The 26,037-nt window shown below is 34.0% G+C and overlaps 1 protein-coding gene across 2 annotated transcripts in view; it reads left to right on the top strand.

Moving 5' to 3' along the window:
- Positions 1–1,517: 1,517 nt before the first annotated feature.
- The window catches only part of st (ATP-binding cassette transporter scarlet), a 56,850-nt gene continuing 32,330 nt past the window's right edge, over positions 1,518–26,037 (top strand). The window contains exon 1 of one of the 2 annotated variants that reach the window (XM_073987863.1): positions 1,518–2,022. In XM_073987863.1, coding sequence (XP_073843964.1) covers positions 1,649–2,022 — 374 coding nt within the window. In that variant the 5' untranslated portion in view covers positions 1,518–1,648. The remainder of the gene's footprint in view (positions 2,023–26,037) is intronic. The other variant, XM_073987864.1, reaches the window with a different exon arrangement.

A 26,037-nucleotide genomic window follows, 5' to 3' on the forward strand; every position in this document is an offset into this window, starting at 1 on the left:
CAAGAAAGGCCACTAACGAAGACTTGGTCCATCGACTTTTGATATCGTCTGACCCGTTTACTTGTAGTTTAAGGAAATACTCAAAAACTAAAAAACATAATGTAAACAGGGAAATATTACCATATTTACGTTAAATATTCACTCATAATTTGTTCTCTTTTTGTTATAGTATACATATTAAATGAATTATTTTATGTTGTTAAAACATAAGTCTGTATTTGAGAATATATCGTTTTATGTTTCTATATCTCCAAAACGTATTCTAAATTACTCTAAGATATTATCAATTCATATTTAAATATATCTATATTACACAAACTTTAAAATTTCGAAAAACCTTTTTTTATTCAAAAAAATTCTATAGAAGACGATGACCGAATAGCTTGTAACTAAACGGAATAAAAGATATATGCCTGATAAACATCTCCACCAAATTTCATAGCTCTATCTTTATCCGTTTAGAAAATATAGATTTTTGACACAAAAAACCCATTTTGGACACACTGTGCAACGCTAGATTTTCATTGATTTCTATAATCAATGTTTCCTTTTGTTCATAGCTGATGAGGCTTTTCGTGTAAATTATAAATCTTGAAACTTTTTTCCGTTTAAGATTTATTTGATTTAGACCCCCTGTTCCATATACACTGCACCCCGCTTATTTACCTCTCTGCTTAACTGCCTTTCCCGTTTAATTGCCTCACAATCTGAATCCCCAAAGTTTTTTCATACAAGAGTGTTCAAACTGTCCCGCTTAACTACTTTTCTATAAGTATTCGGATATTTGCCCGTCAAATATTTCCCCAAAAAGAACAGTTAATAATGTTTTTCTCGGTTTATTACCCGCACTGGTGTATTTATGAGAAAATCAATTTCGACGACTACGTGAATTGTAATGAAGATGTGCAGTGTTATGTTATGGTGTTATGCTCACTGATGACTAAATTTATTATTGATTAAATAATATAACTTATATATTTTTAGACTTTTTTACTATAGGCCGTTTTGTTTTTTTTGGCGATTATGTTCTAGTTGTTGCCATTTTTTTTTAAGGCTGAGATGACATTTTTGTAACTACCCACATGATGTAGTTATGCGGGATTTTCGTAACTGCCTTTCCCGCATAACTGCCTCAATTTTTTGGAATTTTATGAAAGGTAGTTAACCGGGGTGAAGTGTATATCATTTTCAGCCTGCTGATGTCGGTTATTTATTGTGGAGCGCCTATCATACCCCTCCTATACAATATACACATTTTATATTTTGAAATCTCAAAAATTTTCAGAACTTCAGTCTGCAATGCTTGCTATAGAGTTAACGTTAGTTAAGGTCTAAACAAATACTGTAGTACAACATATCACATGCAAATATACTCTCAGTACTAGACCACTGAAGCCCACCACGTTATCTTTAAGGTCCACATTCAAACACACAATGAACGAATCTTCATCAAAGAAGGCAAATAAAACAAAAACGTCTACAGTAAATCTGCTCTGTGGCAGTAATGAAAAATGTTTAAACAGTTTCTTGCCAGCCTTTAAACCGATAAGTTCGTTTGACGCTTTTCGTACTTGACTAGTTAAGTTTTTTTATTGCTTTACCAACTAGTGTCTAGTGTAAAAGTTGTAAAAAAGATAAATAGAGGAATATGAGTAATGATGAAAGTTTAATAGAAATGGAAGATCCTCGACAGAGTGGCAATGCTGCGGCCGCTGCGTCGGGTAGTGACCAAGTTGAGTTGAATGTTTTAAATGGCAACAACAACAACAATGGAAGTGTTAATGGTACGGGCGGTTCTAGTGGAGTGTCGAAACGCAACAGTTCGGAACGTAGTTTACCCTTACGCAGCTACAGTAAATGGTCACCCTCCGAACAAGGGGCGACAATAGTTTGGCGCGATTTGTGTGTTTATACAGCCGGGCAAAATGGTTCTTCTGCCAGTTTATATAACATGAAACGTATTATAAATAATTCTACTGGTGCTGTACAGCCGGGAAACTTAATGGCGTTGATGGGTTCAAGGTGTGTCTATGTACTTTTGTGTGTGTGTATCGGTGTTCATTTGATGAAATTTATTGCAATGAAGCTACAAAAATGCATAGTCTTGTGGAAATTATTTGTGGTGAAATTATAAAAAAAATAAGAAATGGAATGAATAATACATAGTGTTGAACAAAATATTATTAATTGAAATCAATTTATAAGCATTCCTAAGTATCGAATTTCCTCTAAAATTATAGGTTTTAAATACATACATTTATTTAATGGAATATTCTATTTAATCGACACCACAAAGAATGCACGTGATACAAATTTCCAAATAGTCAAAGAACAATGCTTGAAATGGATTTTGAGGCGAATTAATAATCCTAAAAAACGTCCGTTTGATACTTTGTTTAACCCACTTAGCGCCGAGAATTTTTTTGTGATAAAACTAAAAATGTTATACGTAAATGATATTTCTGAGACTTTTTAAACATTTTTTACTAAATAACTTTTTTTCTCTAATACGTTTAGTTTTCCTGCAATCGGCCCGATAAGGCCCTTATTTAAAAAATGCCGAAAACTTTGAAGGGCAATACACATAGGTGTATTCCTACATGACAATCCCTTGGTTTTTGATTGAGAAAATGCTCTTACTACATTCCTAACATATCCTTAAATTTATATGGATGTAAACTTTATGATTAAATTTATAGGGCATATTAACATTTTTCATCAAAAGTCGAAAATTACAAAAAAGTGGCCTTTTTTAATTGCTTACGTTTCAGACCAAGTGCGTGGAAATGGTAGTTTAAACGACCAGTGGCATCAAGTGGGTTAACGAAGATCAATAAGTAATTTTTTGAAAAGAAAAACTGGATTTTTGCGTTATTTCGTGGAAATGTTCCAAATTAATTGTGTGGGACTCAATAAGGAGTGAACATTAGACTGGTTTTAATTCAAAGGGAAAAAATCTATGTCTGAGTTTTTTATGCGGCACCCCCCTAAAAAGTTTAGTTTTATTAGATTTTAAGATTGCAAAAGTTTGAGCACAATCGGAATATGTTAACACGTGTCACTAGGGCCTCAAATTTCCCTTAGTAATTTGTATGGGACCAAAGGTGAATTTTCAAGAAATTGCTCTAAAGGCCACATTTGAAAGAAAATTAAAAAAAATATGTAACGGTAGGTTACATAAACATATACGAGGTTATTCGACGAATATCAACTAAAATGAAGTAACAAATAACAATTTGAAATGTGCTATTGAAATGAAACGGAGTATATAAGTGTATAGGGTCCCAATTGGGCAAATATACTATTGGAGCAATATCAGAATCTTACCTTTACAAAAACTTTTGTAGGATTACTTGTTTAGCCGCACCAATGAACTGCTAACATTTCCTCATCGATTGGATAATAAATGTGGCCTTTAGATGAATTTCGTGAAAATGCACCTTTGGCCCCATACAAATTACTATGGAAACGTTAAGGCCCCAGTGCAAGGTGGTAGAACTTGTATGGTAAGAGCGGCCAAAAATACTTCCTGTGCAGATATCAATACGAAAATTTCAGTAAAGGTTATTTTAACAACACAAATAAAAAAGCAAAAAAAAAATCAAAGTTGGACCTATAACTTTAGGTAAAGCCCCCATAGAACGGTATCCCCTGATTTAGGGGTCTTGACCAGATCTTTCAATGAAATTGGCTAAAATTTGGCTATCGGTATACTCTAGTGTTTGGAAACCTTCTTGCAAAAATTTTTTGAATTGGGTCCACGTTTTGGCATGGTCCCCATATAATACCGCCTAATATTCGGTATTTTTGGGGCTCTAGCCGTAATAATCAATCAAAATGTCGGAATTTTCGAAATTTTACATTGAGGATCACATTTTGACGTATCCTTCGTATAACTGAATCGCACAATGTCGCTACTAATATAGCATTTCCAAATTAAATGAAACCTTTTCCAAATTGAATGAAACTTTTTCCAAATTGATTGAAACCTTTTCCAAATTAAATGAAACCTTTTCCAAATTAAATGAAACCTTTTCCAAATCAAATGAAACCTTTTCCAAATCAAATGAAACCTTTTCCAAATCAAATGAAACCTTTTCCAAATCAAATGAAACCTTTTCCAAATTGAAGGAAACCTTTAATTTTATTGAAAGAAAAAAGTCAGAATATTTTGAAAAGAGAAAGAAATAAAAAATTGTATGGGTTTTCAACGATTTTTAAATTGAATTCTAATCTTAAGTAATGATATAAAAGTGTAACTCCCTGCATGTTTTGCTTCCTTGAACTTAAACATTTCATAATTTTTGGGCAAAAATTATAAAATGTTTAAGTTGAAGGAAGCAAAATCTCGTATGCAGCGAGTTACACTTTTATGTCATTACTTAAGATTAGAATTTAAGTAAAAAATTGTTGAAAACTTATACAATTTTTTATTTCTTTCTCTTTTCAAAATATTCTGGCTTTTTTCTTTCAATAAAAATAAAGGTTTCATTCAATTTGGAAAAGGTTTCATTTGATTTGGAAAAGGTTTCATTTGAGTTGGAAAAGGTTTCATTTGATTTGGAAAAGGTTTCATTTAATTTGGAAAAGGTTTCATTTAATTTGGAAAAGGTTTCATTTAATTTGGAAAAGGTTTCATTCAATTTGGAAAAGGTTTCATTTAATTTGGAAAAGGTTTCATTTAATTTGGAAATGCTATATATGTTTAAAAACTGAAATGTATCACTGTACATTTGAAAAAAATACAAAAAACACCATGAAGGGTATCCTTAGTATTTTGGGAACAAGTTCCAAAGGTGCAAAAAGATGCAGCTGTTATTTTGAAAATAGAATGTTTAAATTACTATTGATCTTTAAAAAAAATTCGTTGCGGGAAAGAGGGGGAACATAACTAAAACTTTACATTAAATTTAATTACACTGAAGAAAATACATTACAAAAGACTTTCAGTCAGCACACGTATTCAATAACGAATCCAAAAAATTAGCAAATACAAAACTGCATAAAAATTAATTTAATAAGTTAATAATGCCACCATATTTTGAAAGAAAAATATATATAGCATTTCCAAATTAAATGAAACCTTTTCCAAATTGAATGAAACTTTTTCCAAGTTGAATGAAACCTTTTCCAAATTAAATGAAACCATTTCCAAATTAAATGAAACCTTTTCCAAACCAAATGAAACCTTTTCCAAACCAAATGAAACCTTTTCCAAATCAAATGAAACCTTTTCCAAATTGAATGAAACCTTTATTTTTATTGAAAGAAATAAGCCAGAATATTTTGATAAGAGAAAGAAATAAAAAAATATATGGGTTTTCAACGACTTTTTACTTAAATTCTAATCTTAAGTAACGACATAAAAGTCTAACTCGCTGCATGTTTTGCTTCCTTGAACATAAACATTTCGTAATTTTTGGGCATCAATTAAGGTTATAGCGAAGTAATCCTAAAGAGAGAATTTAGTTTTAAAAAATTCCTAATAACACTGTGACACAAAATGGAGGTAAAAATCTGGGGCAGAGGTAATTCCTTTTGGGGATGAAAGCCCTTGGTGAGTATATTAAGAATCCCGAAGGACAGATCCGCCGTGAGTCGAAGTTCCGAGTTATGGCGTGATTAAGTTTCTGCTGAAGACCGTGTCAGGCATCTGAAATTAGCGTTATATCTTTGTTAAATGTTGTTCTAGCTTATTTTTGAGATAACACGTCTTCAGTCAAATCGAAAGAGAATTATTTTCGTAGAGCATTTCGACCTTCTAACTCGCTTCCTTCGATGTCCTTTTCGTCCCTTATTTTAAGAACCGCTATAAAAGTACCACATTATGATGTTTTTCAGCTTCGAAATGTTCTGCAAAAATGTCGATCAGAATTTTAGGTACGACCCTGATTAACAACTAATCGATTTTGTCGCGTTTTCATGGTCTGTTGTTTGAGCTGTTCGATGCAATGCTCAATCACGTCAGCGGTATTACGATCTATTGTCTGATAGCGTAGCTCTGGCGCACAATTTTATTTTTGATTTTTTTTTTCAGGATAATTTTTATGCAATACCTTAATAAGTAAACGAACATACATAATGATAGAATTAAAGCGGTGTAATTTTAAATTTTTAATGCCATATTCAGCTATGTTGAACCCAATAGTAAAGTCATTTTCAAAAATAAAATTGTGTACCAGAGCGGTACTACGCGATCAGACAATAGATCGTAATATCGTTGACGTGATTGAGCATAGCAACCAACAGCTCAATAAACAGGACTGCTCCAATTATGTAATGAGTATGTCCATTGAAAATTCCACAAGCAGCAAATCGTGAACCACTTCATTAGGTAATACAATTAGCATCTGTTATTATTAGCAATTTTTTAAACTAATTCTCTCTTTAGCATTATTTCGCTATAACCTTAATTGATGCCCAAAAATTATAACATGTTTAAGTTCAAGGAAGCAAAACTTGCAGCGAGTTGCACTTTTATGTCATTAATTATGATTAGAATTTAAGTAAAAAAAATTGAAACCCCATATAATATTTTATTTCTTTCTCTTTTCAAAATATTCTGGCTTTTTTCTTTCAATAAAAATAAAGGTTTCATTCAATTTGGAAAAGGTTTCATTTGATTTGGAAAAGGTTTCATTTGATTTGGAAAAGGTTTCATTTGGTTTGGAAAAGGTTTCATTTAATTTGGAAAAGGTTTCATTCAATTTGGAAAAAGTTTCATTCAATTTGGAAAAGGTTTCATTTAATTTGGAAAAGGTTTCATTTAATTTGGAAATGCTATATTATAGATATTAGGATTATGACTTTTTGATATTTTTCCTCAAAAATGATTTCCTGTAGCAGGGATGAATGAACTTTTGCCTATTAATCACTATGCACGGTGCTCTTGAATCAAATTTAAATGGAAGGTGCTTACACCTGGGAAGTTTTCGCGGATTCTGAAACTACAATGTTCATAGATGAGAAAAATCAAAAAACTAAAAAAATCGCCGGAGCGCTTTTTAAATAAATCGCGATTCAAGTTGACATTTTTAGGGATTGTTTAGGTTTTTGCGATTTTGCTTGAAAACCGCAAGTTCTATCAAAATGGGAATAAAGAAAATATTGTAGCTATCAAAATTCTCTACAAGACTGACCTAAATGATATTTTCGTAGGTTTTACAACTTTTAAGATATAGAAGTTGAAATTGGGACAATTCAAATTCAATTCTATTCTGTATCGTCTCCTTATAAAACAATGTCATGACTGCGATTTCCCAACTTAAACTTATATATCTAAAAAAGTGGTACAACCTAGGAAAAATTACATAAGCCAGTCTTGTAGAGAATTTTCACAGCTATAAGATTTTCTCAGGTCCCATGCTGATAAGACTTGCCGTATTCAAGCAAAATCGCGAAACCCTAACAAAAAAACCTAAAAGTGTAAACTGAGCTTCTTTATCTCAAAAATGGTACAGCCTGAGAACAAGTCATAAACGTCAATCTTCTAGAGAATTTTCACAACTACAACATTTTCTTTAACCCCATTTCGATTGGACTTGCGGTTTCCACGCAAAATCGTGAAAACCTAAAAAACACCTAAAAATGTGAATTTTGACCGCTATTTATTTAAAAATCCCTACAGCGATTTTTTCTTGTTTTTGGATTTTTCTCATCTATGAACATTGCTGTTTCAGAATTTACAAAAACTTCCCCTGTGTACGCGGTTTTCATAAAAATTTAGTTAAGGCGCACACTTCATGGCATTGTTTTATTAGGGGGCGATGCAGTCAATCCATTGTCCTAATTTGAACTTCTATATTTCAATAACGGTAAAAACTACGAAGATATCATAAAAATCAGTCTTGTAGATAATATTCATAGCTACAACATTTTCTTTAGTCCCATTTTAATAAGACTTGCGGTTTCGAAGCAAAATCGTGAAAACCTTAAAACCCTTAAAAATGTCAACTTGAATAGCGATTTATTTAAAAAGCGCTCCGGCGATTTTTTTAGTTTTTGGATTTTTCTCATCTATGAACATTGTAGTTTCAGAATCTGCAAAAACTTCCCAGGTGTAAGCACCTTCCATTTAAATTTGATTCAAGAGCACCGTGTATGCTATCGTTTATTCCATTGAAATATAAAAAAAGTTCAACCACAAATCGATTTTAAAAAAATAATTTTTTGAAAAAATATATGTAATGAAAAAAACAAATTTTTTCAAAAAATTATTTTTTGTTGCACGAATAAATAAATATAAGCCTACTAAAAACTATAATGACGTTTATTTCATTCAAATATCAAAAAAGTCGCGAAAAAAGTCACTTTGAAAAAATATACATTTTTTGTTTTTTGTTAAAAATTATATTTTTGAATAAAAGCGTTTACGACATTTTTACGATTCTCAGAATTGAAGAAAAATAGTGAAAAATAAATTTTATGTCATTTTAATTATCTCATGTGGCTCTAAAGTTTATTTTCAATTATATATCTGTTTTCAGTGACTTCAAAAAATTGTCTATAATTTTGATAAATTCAAATTTTAAAATCATTTTGTGCGTGAGGTTTTTTCACCGAATCACCTTATAATTAAGATTTTATGTAATTTTATGGCAAAACTCATCGCGCTATGATACAGGGATATGAGGTTGTAAAAAGGTCATAACCCTAATAGATATATGGTAATCTCTATCATATTTTAATAATACAATTTTTGAAATATTTTAAAATGGCGTGGTAGCCGATTTGGATATAATAGAATAAATAAGTATAATATAGAATACACTTATACTTTATAACATTAACAAACAATATGCAGTTCTCTCTGTTGTCTCCATGCTTATACCGGAGACATGTTTATGTTGGAGAACATTATGAAACAACAACAGATGTTTATGTTATACATCCGGTCAGAGTCAAAAGAAAGTTTACACCTCACAAAAAGCATAATTACCCCGTTATAATGATATAATACATATAAAACACAAATACAATTTTTTAAGTGTTTATTGGCGAATTAAAATGCAGAAAATATTAGGCCATGTATAAGCTTACTTATGAAATAAATGAAGGTTGATAAAATAACCCAAAATTTTAAGAGTCAAAAGAAAGTTTACACTCTTGCCAAAAGTAATACATTTTTTTAATTCTTTAGCTTGGCATGCCTTCATTTGCACTTTTTAGCTTATTTTGATCCTATTCAAGTGTCTAAATAATAAATCCACCTGTATTTTGGTGAAATCCGGTGATAAATCCCCCTTTGGACCCGTAGTATAGCTTTCGGCTATTTTAGCACAAGCCCCATTTCAGTTCACTAGGATCTGTAATCTCGTGTCAATATGATTATATTATCCTTGTATCCTTGAACCTATACAAACTATTTCTTTAAACCCCGCTTCTGTCAGGCACCCGATGAACATATATAGGACACTCCATCAAGTTTGATTCTGTATACATACAACATTTCCACCGTTAGAAGCTTCGTTCATGTTTGCGTGTACATTGTTTTTCAGTATTCGGATTAAATTTGGTCAATATAGAAGTTCATATAGTTTGATATTAATATTTTACTTTCACCTAACTTTTGCACTAAATTCACCTCGAAGTCCAACCTGTTAAATTTTCTCTTTTTTGATGCTATTCTCAAAAAGTACAATAAGAAGTAATCCATAACAAATTTATTTTAGAGAAATTTAACTTGTTAGAAATATATATGAATACTTTTGGTACCAAAAATTAGGCTTTCATTTTTATTATAATTTTACCAATGGCAGCGACCATTGTGCAGTGGCACGTGTTAATATATTCCGATTGTCCTCAAACTTTGGCAATCTTAAAATCTAATAAAACTAAACTCTTTAGGGGGATGTCGCTACATCGATTTTTTTTTTTTTAATCCACCCTAATGTACATATACCCTCAGTCGGTGGCAAAAAAGATACAAACCAATATGGTCCGCTTTTCCCAACACAAGTCTTTTTTACTTCTGAAGTCTTTAAAAAAAGGGGGGTGAAAAACCGTTATTTCGATTAGGCAAATTTTTGATCGCGTCCGATTTCCTTGCGGTGGAAGCCTTAACAAGATCGAATCGAACGTTGTCTTTTTTTTGTTTATCAGGGTATGCAAAGAACAAACTTCATATTGATCGCATCAATTTACATACTGACATACATACATAAATATTGGCACATTAACGATTTCATCATAAAACGTTATAATGGCAACAATCCATGTTAATTGTTTAAAATAAAATGAAATTCTTTATATAAATATTTGTACGTATGAATGCCTTAATAAATGAACTACTTTTTATACCCTCCACCATAAGATGTAGGGTATAATTACCCAGCAAAATGTTCGATGCCAAAGATGCTATACAAGAATGGGTGCAAGTGAAATGGAATGTCATTTTTTCACATCTTAACTCATTATTTTTACAAGAACGTATGACCCCCAAAAGATGCAATTCATTTTCAGATCCTAACTCGATGGAATGGCATATTCAACAATTCTTTGGAATGACATCTATACCAATCCTTTGGCATGCCATCTTAACCAATTCACAAGAATAGTATTTTCACTAATAATGTCATTTTCACCAACCCTTTGGCATGAAATTTTCACGTCTTGTTCGGAAAATGGAAAATGCTGTATTGAAATTGGGTGCACACCCGCCTTGCACGCTGAAGGTCGTGGGTTCGATTCCCTTGCCAAGCAACATCAAACAATTTTCAACGGTGGCAAAATACCCCTCAGCAATGTTGGCGACATTTCCTGTCCTGTCTTAAGACACGCCGTTCGGACTCGGCGATAATCAGTAGGTCCCATATCATTGAGCTAATATGAATCGGGGTGCACTCATTGATATGAGAGAAGTCTCCCCTGTCCCATCTGGGATGTTTGTGGAACAATTATATTATACTAGCGGACCCGGCGAACTTCGTCTCGCTATTAAGGAATAAAATTTCATACAAAAACTCAATTTTAGATTTTTCCAATTTTCCGACTTTTCCAGAGGGATTTTCCAAAATTTTCTTCCCCAAAGACCTTCTCCTCGAAAATGCGAATAACTGACAAAGAATTTTACAGAAATCGGCCTAGCCGTTCTCATTTTATGAATTACTATACATTTTTTACACCATTTTTATATATATAGATAGATACACATACATATGTATTGAAATATGATTTTCATGTTTTTATACCCTATACCACAATGTGGATAAGTTTGTTTTGGTAAAAATTCATGTAACACCGCGAAATATTCGTCGGAGAACCCCAATGTGGTATACCAATCTTCATATCTCGACGAGATAAAGCGATTTTCAGATGTGTGTCCGTCCGTCCGTCTGTCCGTTATAAATTGTAAACACGCTCCAGGCCGCAATTATGGACCGATCGTCACGAAATTTTGAATGGAGTTCGAGTTCTGATCAGAATAGATCCCTATTCTTATTGGTGATGATCGTGAAATATTTAGCGGGTGAAATGGGCCAAAAACATAATATTTATCCAATTTTCTAGCGGCTCTGTAGGTCTCAATAATAGTCCGATCAACGCGTAATTTAAAAGAAGGTAAGAGTATATCACAAAAGAGAAGCTTGCAATTTGAGATGGCGATCGGATAATATTTAGAGGGTTAAATGGTTAAATGAACTTTTGTGTGAAAATTGTGAAAATTTTTAATATACAGCTTACATCTTAATTCCTGGAAGTGACATTCCGAACAAGTGAGATATACTTGAAAGTGGAACGCTTGACCTTTCAATTGATGCCAATTATGTTGGTGTGCATGATCAGATAACAGAGTTACAGCCTAATATATTCCGTTATTTGTTTGTAGTGTAATAATAAACTCGCTAGAAGTCGCAATTACACATCAATAGTCACGAAATTTTGCACCGGATAAGAGTATAGGTCGAAAAAGATGCCTACAATTTTGAATGATGATCTGATATTCTTTAGCGGGTGAAATGGACCATTACTTTTGTATGAAAAATATAAAAATTTTATTTTTGGTCGATATTTTAATTCCTTGAGGACATATACATATATTTCGCAAAGTAACCTACATATGAAAAAAAAACTACTGACCTTTTCTCTGATGTAAATTGCAATAAAGTGTTTCCTAGATAACGGGCCTACTGCCTAATATATAATGGGTTCTGTGTAGAGAACCACATTTTTATCCCTTGCTACTTATTGTCTCTCCAAAAGTTTATGTAACACCACGAAATATTCGTCCTAGACCCCTTATTTGCTATGCCGAAATTCATATCTCGACGAGATAAAGCGATTTAGCGATGTGTGTCCGTCCATTAAAAATTGTAAACAAGCTTAAGGCAGCAATTATGGATCGATTGTAACGAATTTTTTAAGGAGGTTGGGTTCGGGCCAGAATAGAAATGATTAGTTTTTGGTGATGATCGTGAAATGTTCAGGGGATGAAATGGACCACAAACAAAATTTTAACCAATTTTGTACCGGCTCTGTGGGTCAAAGTAATAACCCGCAAAATTTTAAACAAAGTTTGAGTTTATGATGAAGAAGAAGCGTACAAACCAACGTGAAGATCAGATAATACTTAGCGGGTTAAATGGACTGAAACTTTTGTGTGAAATTGATCAAAATTTCAATAACGTAGCGGTTAAACAACGGAAGTTGTAGTACTACATAAGTGGGTTTCATTGCATTTTACGTGAACTAAATTTTCCTTTCCTGCTACAAAAATGTCTTTGTCATGCTAGATAACTTTTTGGTTTTGGTCATAAGTATTATACATTACATCTCTGATATTTGATAATTAAATTTTCACAATCATTGAAAAGAAGTTCCGTGGAGAGCGAATGTCCAGGGATAGTGGTATAGGATATCCCATGGTCGGCTCCGTCCGACTATAGACTTTTCTTACTTGTTTTTTATACCCTATTATTATAAGTTTGTTTTGGTAAAAATTCATGTAACACCGCGAAATATTCGTCGGAGACCCCCAATGTGGTATACCAATCTTCATATCTCGACGAGATAAAGTGAATTTGAGATGTGTGTCCGTCCGTCCGTCTGTCCATTATAAATTGTAAACACGCTCCAGGCTGCAATTATGGACCGATCGTCACGAAATTTTGTATGGAGGTCAGGTTCAGGCCAGAATATTATTAGTGATGATCGAGAAATATTTAGCGGGTGAAATGGACCAAAAACATAATATTTATTCAATTTTCTAGCGGCTATGGTAGGTTGCAATAATAGTCCGATCAACGCGAAACACGATCAACAGAGAAGAAGCTTGCAATTTGAGATGGCGATCAGATAATATTTAGAGGGTTAAATGGACCACAACAATTGTGTGAAAATTGTGAAAATTTTTAATATACAACTTATATCTTTATTCCTGGAAAATACATTCCGGACAAGTAAGCTACCCTTGGAAATGGAACGCTTGACCTTTCAGTTGATGTCAGTTGTGTTGGTGTGCATGATCAGATAACAGAGTTACATCCCAATATTTTCAGTTATTCGTATATAGTGTAATCATAAACTCGTTAGAGGTCGCAATTTTACCCCAATAGTCACGGAAATTTTCACCGGGTAAGAGTTTAGGTCAAAGAAGATGCCTACAATTTTGAATGATAATCTGATATTATTTAGCGGGTGAAATGGACCATTACTTTTGTATGAAAAATATACAAATTTTATTTTTGGTCGATATTTTAATTCTTTGAGGACATATATCGGCAAAGTAGCCGATTTTGATTTGTGGAAAGCTAATTCCCAGGGGTAAAGGTGTAGGGTATCACATGGTCGTCTATATCCTTGGCTTACTTGTTTATTAATTCAAGGGAATTAATGAAATAACTGTAATTTATTAGCATCATAAAGTTTACATCTATAATTGCAGTTTGTTCTCGTTGTTGTAACAGTAGTTAATATGTTTGTATTCTCATTTTTCTGCTTAATCTGACTCTGGGTCTATCAGTCGTAAGAATGTGGCTATTTCGCTATTTCGATGGTTTGTAACCACAAAGCTGCATACTTAAGTTTCTTAGCAGGATTGGTAGGGCAATTGAAAAGGAGCAGTGTGTCATGGGGGCTTGTGCTGTATGCTGGGCTGATGTTTTGCACGGTGTCATCAGTACTTGCCCTATAGAAATCTCGAGCGTATTGACTCTCGAGCGTATTGATCCAAAACTACTCTGGTTTGTTCTGACAGCTGGCGCTTCTCAGCTGCGATAGATGGTGGATGTTCTCCAAGGACCGCATTCACACGATAGTTGTTTACTGCATCTGCGACTCCATTCGTGTGAATGCTACTTAAACCTGCTTGAAAGGCTTGTTGATCTAGGGGTTCTCTCTTGTAACGTTGGACTTCTCTTTCTAGATTATGAAGATCAGACAAAAAGGACTTCAGCTTTTCACAAATGTTGTCAGGGAAGGCACCTGACGCCAAGATCGTACAATCATTCGCTCGATGACCTCAAACAACTTGGGGTGCTTGACAATATCAAAGGGTTTTGCTAAATCAAGCGCCACTGTCACTGTTCTATCGCACGGCTTGCTCTGAGTGAGTCCTCGGCTAATATGTGTGGAGATGGCCTTCAGCGCAGTTGTTGTGCTGCTTACGGATCCCATGCTACTGATCGGCAACTGGAAAGTTATTTCTGATGCTGGGTCCTTGCTACGGGCGACAAAAGCGAAATCGGTTTGTAAGATTCACCTTTCCTGGCATCCTTGCCAGGCTTCAATAGCTGGCCTATTTTCCAGACTTCGGGAACGATGTGTCTGGCAAGCGACAGGTTGAGAACATAAGTGAGAAACTTGACTTCCGGCCGTCCCAGCTGTTGCAGTCTAAACACGGCCGCTGCTCGCAACAGAGATTACTTCCTCCGCAACAGATTTTGATTCATCTTACAAAAGGTTTTTACTTCCCATCAGTGCAGTGCAGATTTCGACAATGGGTTACGTATTACCAAGCAAAAATCGATCTTTCGATCGTTTGATTCTTACTTAGAACTCAAGAATCGATCTTTCGATCTTTTGATTCTTTCTTAGAACTCAAAATCGATTTTTCGGTTCTTACGTAGAAATCAAAAATCGATCTTTCGATCCTTTGATTCTTACTTAGAACTCACTTGCTTGTACAATGCTTCGCGTTTAACACTGCCGTACCGTTAGATTAACTTTGTTCATCAGTACAACAAATAACATAATATTGTTGTCTTGCCCTTACCAATGTAATCTGTATATTTCATTTTCGTCGTACATCAAAAAGTCAAAACAGAATTGATCTTTCGATTCCCACTGCAATAATCGAAGAATCATAATAGAAAATCGATCTTTCCATTCTCTATGAAGTCAAAACTCGATTCCGATTTTTAGATTCTTCAAATCAAAGAATCGAGGAATCGATTATTCGAAAATCGACTTGCGTATCCCTAATTTCGACATGGACTTCAACTGCAGTTTACTATTTCGTGAATTTTATTTTACAACATTTTGGAAATGTATACTCTTTTGTTTTGTAGGGATCTACAAATTGACTTGGTAAAAGTGGTGAACTGTTCTCATATAAATTGTATGCTTCTAAAAGTAAGGGGACACTTTGCGGGTAAAAACTGGTAACCTCAAATTGTAGAATATATCTAAATATTCCATAATTTGTATACATTTCGATCCATATCTCCAAAACTGCCAAATTGTTCTTAGTGTTTTCTTTTGGAAAAATATTCGCTGGAATGTAATACACAACTATTCGGAACATGCTATTGTTGCAAAATGACTGTATCACATGGTTGTTAGTATATTTCTCACAGCAATTTAATAAATATATCAACAATACACTATGGGCCCAATGACAGGGTTTTGAGGCAACAAGTCACTGGAAGCTGCTGAACCTTTCAAATATCATCCCGATGTTTATAATGAGCATAAAAATACATCTGAAAAATTTGGAAGGAATCGGTTCAGATATAGATATTGCTTTCATAAATATGTTTCAAACGATATTATCCGATTTTATATTTAAGCCGCACTAAGGCCACAATTTGCATCCGATCGCTTTTAAATTTTGTATGGTAAATCCTGTTCTATTTAGAATAACGTCCGGAAAATTTGGTTCTGATCGGTTAAGGCATATATGGTAACATGGGGCGCCTTCGCCACGTTTTTGTTTAAATGTTCTCATACCGACACCGTTAAAGTTTTTTCAAATATTATTTTTGTTACAAATATTAGCATATCTTGACTATAAGTTTTGATATATAAATGGCTATAATTTTGTTTTTAAAATATTATTTTTGAGAATTTGCAAAATGTGTAAAAAGTGGCGAAGCCTCCCCACCCATGGGGCAGCTTCGCCATCGATATTGAACATTCTCAAACGGACTCTAAAACTGTAATTTACCATACTTATTCCTTAAATATCAACATTATGCAAAAAAGAAACATGTTTTCTATTTAATAGTCAAAAATTATTTTAAAATTCACAAAAAGTAACCGATCCTAGCGGTTAGTTAAAGTAGGTGCCTTGAATTTTGGTACAAAAATCATAATATAACTAAAACAAGATACGTTTAGGATAATATTTGATTTTAACTTCATATTATAGTGTGGTATATCTATGGTATAAAGAATTTAAGTTAAACATGACATATTTCGAACATAAACCCACCACGCCCCTATCATGGCGTAGGCGCCCCACCCCTTACATATTTCATAATATTAATATATTGACATTTGCAATTGCTTTTTTCATGCGAATTATTGGGATTTATATTCTTCAGTAGTTGTCTTCTAACGGTATAAAATGTGTTTTTGATATCACAAAAGGTAAAGAAGATATCACAAAAAATACCTACCATTATTATTTTTGCCAATACCCTGAAAACACAAAACTGCCAACTTTTGGGAGATGATAGATCTTCATTAAACTCACAATTTTGCTTTTAACGGATTTTTTCTATCACTTATATTTTGCGAGAAAATCGGCGCTGGCGTAGCCGCCCCAGTGGCGAAGGCGCCCCATGTTACCATATATCTGCATATATACAGAAAAGTATTCAGGTCTGCCGTGATGTTCGATATATGTAAATCCTCTGAAATGGCTGGATCGAATTTGATAAAACATTGACTGTAGATTCTTTCTTTTACAATAGTAATTGTGACGTCCATCATTAATTGATGATTTGGAAGTAGAATACCGCGATCTTCGATTACGTTATAATTACAGGTTAAGATTTTTAAATTAAGTAGGTGTTTGTAGTCTCAGTTACTAAATTAAGAAATCTTGAACATAAAAGATTTCAATGCTTGGTATAACTCGATTAAGATAATTATCAAATTTGGCTATTGTGTCATATTGACAAGTCCCACTTCCAGCCCAATACTTAAAAATATCCAAATTTTTATGTGTCACACTATCTATTAATACGTTTCTATAAGTTTACGCGGCCATACGCGGATAAATTTTTCTACACATATAGTACTCACTATTGGTTTCGCGGATACGTCGCGATACAGAGAGTTTTACTCCAAAGAGCATATAAACTACAATAAAAACTACACAAAAAACTCATCACATGTCTACACCAACAATTCTTTATCGCGCCTAACATTTTTTAATTAATCGCAATCTTAATAAGCATACCTTTCCACATATTTTCCATTTTAAAAAAGAGTTAATTATGTTAACTGTGTTTAATTGTCGAGCGAAACAATTTTGTTCTTCTTTTGATTGAATATTATAAAATTTTACCATGTAAGATGTAATATGCTTGACAGCCCGGTATGTTATCTTGAAGCGTTCTCAGGTTGAAATATTTTTCTTATTAAGTGGTCCAAAGTGTCAAGAATCTAATCCCGTTACTACTATATTCATATATATGACTTAAAAAATAGACTTTTTGCCTCAGAAACTTGCCTTTGGGCATATAGTGCAATGCAGTGCAACCCCAAATATGAGAATAAACTGCCTGTGTGAACAGTGTTTGAAATGCGTGTTGTTAAAGATATGATACAAAATACTTGGGTTCAAATCCCAATAGTTTGATGACATTTTCTATATTTTATAGATTTTGATGCCCTATACACAGAAAAAAGGCCTCTCTCAACATATTTTGCAGCAAACATATATTTTTTTGCAAGCAATCCAAAACATAACATATGTTTGGGTCCTGCAAACAAATACATGTTTGTGTGCAAAGAAATTATATGTTTGGGTGCAAACAAATACAAAACCAAAAGCCACAAAAAACTGAGAGCAAGGGAGCGTAAATTTCAATGTAAAACACATTGAAATGTATGCTCACTTGCTCTCAGTCAGCGCTCACTGGCTATTTCCATTATATACACACATTTATAAATGGTGGTTGTTTATTGAAATGCAAAGCAACAAGAGACACATAGGTACATACAAAATTCCAAAGAAACACATAACAGACCTTCATAAAAGAAAAACTGAATGAAATAATTTATAAAAAGTCACATTTTTAAAAAGAAAAAAATTATATAGAACAATCGTTGACCGCTTTTCCTTAGTTGTGAAATAAATCACATTTTCCTCAAAGTTGAAATCATCAGCGGGAAATCGGGAATCAAATAATGTAATAAATAGGTACATCCATGTTTCATGTATGTATGTATATGAAAAATGTATTGATGTAATTACCAATATTAAATGCGATTTCTTCCTTGTCCAATAAATTATTTCCATTCACCTTCTTGTTTCATTTTAAAAAATGTATTGGGCATTTTATTTACTAAAAAGCACCATTTATTTAAGAAACGACAAAACACTGATTTATTTACTCCCTTTACCGTCTTTACTCAACGATTGTATTAAGAAAACTGAAAAATAGAACAACATAATTAATACAATTTTTTTCGTTTCCTCTTCGCTTGCTACGTTGGTTAACAACAACAAAGCATGAAACACACGTGTTTTACGCATACACATCACAAAACTTCTGCTTCTCCTTTTAGATCATACACACAGCTCTTTATTATAAAACAATATTCCGCAGACACGAGAGCCCTGTTGTTACTCTCTTTGATAAAAATCCTCTATCCACCCATAAAACATATGTTCTAACATAAAAAATATGTTGGTACCCAAACAAATAAAATTTAGATATATTACAAAACAAACAAATTATGTTTGGATCCAGACATATATTTGTTTGCAATCAGTCCCAAACAAATATTTGTTTGGATCCAAACATATTTCTAACATATATTTGTCTGCGTGTACAGCTCGCAATATTTAAGATAGAGCTGCATAATACCTCTCGATTTTCGGTATTTTGAAGTCTTTAACCAATTTTTTTTACCGAAATGGCTGAAATTTTTGGTATTTTGAAGGTTTTAACTACAATTTTTCACAGAAATGGCTGAAATTTATCATTTAGTCTACTTTGAGGCCATAGTATAGGTCCACGTTTTGATATAGCCCCCATATAACTGTACCTCCCGATTTTCGAAATGTTCTAGATTATAGCCTTATTATCTCACCGAAATGCCTGAAATTTGAAACTTAGTCTTCTTTGGAGCTATAAAACGTTCACCCAAAAATTTGTAAGTATAGGTCTACGTTTAGATATAGCCCCCATATAATTGTACATCCCGATTTTCGGTATTTTGAAGGTTTTACCCGCATTATCTTAACGAAATGTCCAAATCTGAACCTATTTTCACCAAAAGCAATAGCGTTCTTTATGTGGCTAAAAAAGGATCTTGATCAAAAAATACATATACAGACGGACGGACGGACGGGCATGCATATATCTACTCAGAAAGTGATTCTATGTATATCCCTAAAAGGAACTAGACTCATAGTTCTCGCTTCATTTGTATGTTACATACCAATGCACAAAGACATAATACCCCTTACCACAATGTGGTAAAAACTTTCTAGTTGTCAAAAATTTGGTATCAATCAGTATTTTCCAGAACTTGATGCATCGGCGTAGTGCAACCGAAATTATCATTTATCTTCACCTACATAAATATAATTTTAGGGGTGGTCCGATGACTAACTTTGTATTGTAAAAGTTATTGCCCAATCATCGGTACACACTACAATTACCTATGTCAATGGAAGTTTATTTGTGATATCGAAAAATAAATGATTATTTGAGTAATGTGATCCTCAAAATACCTTCATTGACAATGATATCTCAAATTTCGTTATTACAGATACGTACTTTCTAATTTAATATATATGAGTCAAATTCAGAGGCGTAAAATTAAAAAAAATTAATATTCAACTGCTTGGTATTTCAATTATTTCCAGTGTGAAATTTCATTGATTAGTTGACCAATATTTGACGCTGAAATAAATATCGATTGTAATCAATATTTCTATTATGTACATATTTACATTTGCTGGCTTCTCTTGTGAGTTCATCAACACCACTCGGTTTGCTGTTTGCATGGCTGTCAGTGCTCATTCATCTTTTGAGTAGAACGAATATAATAAAATTCATTGATAATTACTTGTAGGGAAATTTCCAGTAGTCGATGGAAGGGAAGGAGGCAAAACAAGTTGTAATTTGATTGAAACTTGTGGATTCCGCACCAACCCAACTCCACCCCCCCAATGTCATAGTGTGCCGCCATAACGAGATGTAACTTAGTATGGGATGATGTGTAAATATTAAAATAATATTGAAGAACAACTATGTTTACATTGGACTACATTGTAGAAACGTTTGACAAGAAATATGAGCAGCTACCAACATCATTGAGAACTGCGTATTGAGTGGTGCATAATGACACAGTTTCTTTACCAAACTAGAATTCACTAATACCTTGACTTGCATTTTAATATATAAGAATTTTTATTTTTCCTGGTTATTTTTTGTGTGTTCTGTAATGGAAAATGCTTTATTAGTAAACCTATGAAAATATGCAATGTCTGCTCCAGAAACTGTAACATACTACTACTTAGCACAATTTTTGACAAGCGTTCCCTTATTCCATTTTCATATTTTTGCTAGACCACTTTCACATCACAAATAATACTAATAACATTCGGGCGAGAGGTGTGTTAAGGAGATGCACTATATGTTCAAAGCGAGTTCTAAAGAATTTGTATTCGAATAGTCTTAGTGAAACAGGACATAAATATTAAAATGACTAAAATCGTCTTTTTCATTTCAAAACACTGATGGGCCGGTTGGCTTTGAATTACAAGTTAAATAAATTAAATTTAAATTGAAATCGAAAAAAATATACAATATTTAATGTGAAAACGCTGGACACATTTTTTGTACTAATACTAATACATTTTGATGTACAAAAACCTATTTTAACTGATATTTAATTTTATTTACATAAGTACTGTTCGTATACCTTAAGTTCGAATTTACTAAAGAGACCTTATCACACCAATACACATAAACATTTTTTTAATTTTAATATACGTTTTTTTAGAACGGTATGGGTATTTTGAAGATTGTATCCTCATTTTCCAACCGAAGTATCTGTAATGTTGGAATTTATGATATCAAAATGTGGAAAACTTTTATTCAAAAAGTGTTTCTTAATGCGCAGGCTTTGACATGACTCCTATACAACAATTATTATTAGACCCTCAGCATTTATGCTAATTTTCATACGGGCAAAATGTGCCTCATCGAAATAATGGTTTTAGACCCCAAGTATGCTTGGACGAAATCCGTTTCAGACAATTTGGAGTTGATGTAGCCGTGCCCATCCGTCTGCCTGTCTGTCTGGCTGGAGCGCACGATAACTCTCGAACGGATCAACCGATTCAGTCCAAAATTTGGCTTTCGTAATATTTTGTCCAAACTTAGTTTAAGTTCGAAGATGGGTTATATCGGTCCACTCCTTCAGGGATCTCCCCCACAAAAGTTCGAAAATGTTCGGAAAATTTGTGCGCTTCATAATTCTTGAAGGGAGGAACCGATTTGATCCAAACTTTGACCATCGGGAAATTACTACCAGACTTAGATGAGGTTCCAATATGGACTCAATCGGTCCACTCCTTCGGTTACCTCCCATACACAATTTCGGATAAGTTCAGTTTAGGAACCGCTCTCGAATCGCCTTGATTTTTGTTGTAACGACTTGTATTCACTACCCCCCCCCCAAGCGACGGTACAAGTTTCATCAGGGGCAAGTCCATACTTTCTGAGAAAATAGCCTGAAATAAAAAAACCTATGACACCGTATGTAGTGGTTGAAGCACAAGACAACTCTCGAACGGATCTGCCGATTCCAACATTTGGACTTCGTAATATTTTGTTCAAATTTAGTTTCAGTTCGAAGATAAGCCCTATCTGCAAACTCTTTCAGGTACCTCCCACACAAAAGTTCAAAACTGTTCGGAAAAATTGTGCTCACTATAATTATTGATGGGAGTGGCCGATTTGGTCCATACTTAACACATCCTAACATATCTACCAGGTATATATCAGGTTCAAATATAGTCTATATTTGTCAACCCCTTCATGTACCTGCAACACAAATTTCGGATAAGTTCACCTTAATACCAGCTCTCGAATCTCTTTGATTTTTTTTTGAAGCAACTTGCATTCGTTGCCTCAATTACGACGGTAAAAGTTTTTCCAGGGGCAAATCCATACTACTTGAGAAACAGCCCAAAAGGTGTAAAAACCCCCTATAGCACCATATGTAGTGGCTGGAGAGCACGATAACTCTCGAACTGACCAACCGAATTGGTCCAAAATTTGCTTTCGTCATATTTGTCCAAACTTAGTTTCAGTTCGAAGATGGGCAAAACCCACAACTTCCGGTACTTCCCCCCGATATTTAAAAAACTTTACTAAAATGGTATGCACGATATCCCTTGAACGGGCAACCAATTTGGTCCAAACTTTGGATCTCCTAATATTTTGTCTAAATTTAGTTTATCGCGGCCCGTATCGGTCCTCTTTTAGGGTACCTCCCACACAAAAGTTCAACATTTGTGTCTAAGTGCAGCTTAGGGGTTGTTCGAAGATCCTTTGGAAATGTATACCGATGCTGTTCGTTTTGGTTTTGTTTACAGTGATATTATGCTTCGTGGCATATTGGTCCAAAAGTTATACGATGACCCATGACTAGTGGTCCACTTCCAAAATAGACAAAAATCAGAAAGACTCTAAATACATTCGATCTGTCCGTAGATGAACATTTCAATTCACATAGCCTGAGGGTATATGTATCTCTGTCGGCAAAGGCGACCGACTCTTTTTTTACTTGTTTTTTTTTAACATTTTAAACCTTCTTGTAAAACAATAGCCGTATAGATCTACGTTTTCAAATGTACGTTCTAAAACGTTCCAAATAAAAAAATTGTTCATAAGATACGTTTGAATTTTTGATTTTAGAACATTATATAGAAACCGTCTTCGCGTTAACATGAAAGCAATAGTACACTATTCAGTACATTTTTTTTAAAATTAAAGGCCCATTTTCATAAGCATTCTCAATACTAGTGTACAACACAAAAAATAATTACAGATAAAATGGGGCTGATTATAAAAGAGGACCGAAAAAAATGAGACACGTGTATCGGCGTTTTGAAAATTTACGTCGGGAAGTACCCCAAATTCGCCGGGGAATTTCCCCCTATTTGTACACTTTTGGAAATATTCGAGTTAGGATTCCTTGGAATCCATGCTTTTTAGTCATATAATGTCTTTGGAAATATTACTGCCAACAATGCGACGAGTCATTTCGTTGCAAAATTTAACCCTCAAACGAGTAATTAAAGAGGTCTTTTTGGTATCTTTTTCGAAAAACGTTTTAAATCCCATTTAAAATATGATCGAATCGGACCCGAATATTCTATAAAAATGTTCGTCATAAAATTTCAGTATAGGCCATAAAATACATCAGAACTCTAAATCTTACCTGAACGCCCAGAATCTGTAAAAATCAAAAACATGTTTAAGAGTTAAAGTTGTACTTTATCTACAGTACCGTGCAAAATAATAGCAGTGAGGAACTGCTATGTACGAAAATTGCAATAATGCTGCTACAAATCCTCAAAGGAATTTAATTATCTGCATCAGGAGAATGCTTATAAGGTTCCAGACCTCACGGGCTAAAATATTTTACATAAATATGCAACTATTAAGAAACACCATTGAAGTTTTCTGCTCAGGAAGTATTTTTCGTATGCAAAATAATAGCAGTGCAAGTAGGCCAAGTAAAATGAACATGTTAAAAGCTGTTCATTTATAACTTTTTACAGTTGAACAGTATTTTGGAATGAAAATAAGACGAAATACTGACAATATGTGCACAAATGTGGATCATCACTGCCTTTAGTGCATTACTGCAGCCCAGATGGTCATAAACATAAAAACTTTAAATTTTTCAAGGAAAAACGTGCCACATAGTGGAATATATCGGTGGTATTTTCTTAATAATTATTTGTAATGGTCGAACATCATCGTTTGAAAAATAACTTCGGTGGAGAATATCCACAAACAAGAAACAAAGGGAACTAATGAGATCCAGTGGCGTGGATCGAAACTAGTCTTCCTTGCCTTACCCCTTGGCGAACAATGCCAAACCTTCTCCACTAATAAACTTGTTGTTTTAAATATTAAAACAACAAAAGGGATTAAGCCAGACTATTTTGAAAAATCAAAATTGTAACAGCTATCCCAATTAAATAAACGCCACCAATGTTCTATTTAAAATAAAAAAGTTTCTATCGAAAACCCATACACAAACCGAGATCATGGTGAATGATATTGGAAATAAGATGGAAACAATCCAGGACACGCTGGGGCTTTTGATGAATACACATTTCCCGCCGAACACTGCGACGCACGCAGGGCTGCCGGTAGTTAGGGAATATGTTACAGAGGAAGCACCAACAATTGATGAAGCGATGGTAAAGGATGCCATCAAGAGCTTCAAACCCTTCAAAGCAGCGGGGCCGGATGAGATATTTCCGGCCTTACTCCAGAAAGAGATGGACTACATTGCGCCCAAACTATCTGGAATTTTTAACGCATGCTTAAAACTTGCGTATACCCCTAAAGCCTGGCAGGAGGCGAGGGTAGTATTTATCCCCAAACCTGGGAAGGCAAGTTACGCAATTCCTAAGTCTTCTCGTCCGATAAGCCTAAAATCCTTCCTGCTTAAAACCATGGAACGAATAGTCGACACCATGATTAAGAGCAAGATTCCAAACGATATGCTTAAATACAAACAACATGCATACCTTAAAAGTTGGATCAGTGGAAACCGCATTACATGAGGTTGTACACCACATCGAGGGCACCATCGACAGGAAGATGTGTACAATAGCGATATGCATTGTTATCGAGGGTGCTTTCAACAACGTCAGCACCGAAATCCTTATCCAATCCTTAGATAAGTTTCAGGTGAATCGGGCCCTTAGGGACTGGATAAACCACATGCTAAGGAAAAGATGGATAAGCTGCGGACTACTTGACGTAAAAATAAAGGACAAAGTTGGTAAGGGTATGGGTCACTACCATAAATAGCCTATTAAGCACTTTAACCGATGAGGGATTTGACCCAGTCTGTTATGCAGACGACGTTATAATACTTCTGAGGGGTAAGAATCCAAACTTGCTATGCAGAAGAGCTGAATCAGCCCTAAAACTAGCGTACAACTGGGCTAGACCAAGAGGTCGTAATGTATACCCGGAAAAAACGGAAATATGTCTGTTTACTAGGAAAACAAAACTGGGACACTTTGAAGAACCAGTTTTCCTAAACAAGACGATCAATATTTCCAACAAAGTCAAATATCTGGGAGTAATTCTGGATAGGAAACTTAAATGGAAAGACCATATTCAAGAAAGAGCCAATAAAGCTCATAGATGTTGGTCAACCTGTAGAAGGGCTATAGGCGCCAAGTGGGGTCTTAATCCTAAGATGACACACTGGCTATACAAAAGCGTAGTTAGACCTATTGCAACATACGCTTCAGTAGTCTGGTGGACAGCTATGGATAAAAAGTGTAATATTAAAATACTACAGAAAGTCCAACGAATGTGCTGTCTAAGTGTAAGCGGCGCAATGAGGACAACATCAACGAGGGCA

Source organism: Musca autumnalis, unplaced genomic scaffold (genome assembly GCF_047663935.1).
Source record: "Musca autumnalis isolate F117 unplaced genomic scaffold, ASM4766393v1 scaffold_4, whole genome shotgun sequence".
Classification (NCBI taxonomy): Eukaryota; Metazoa; Arthropoda; class Insecta; order Diptera; family Muscidae; genus Musca; species Musca autumnalis.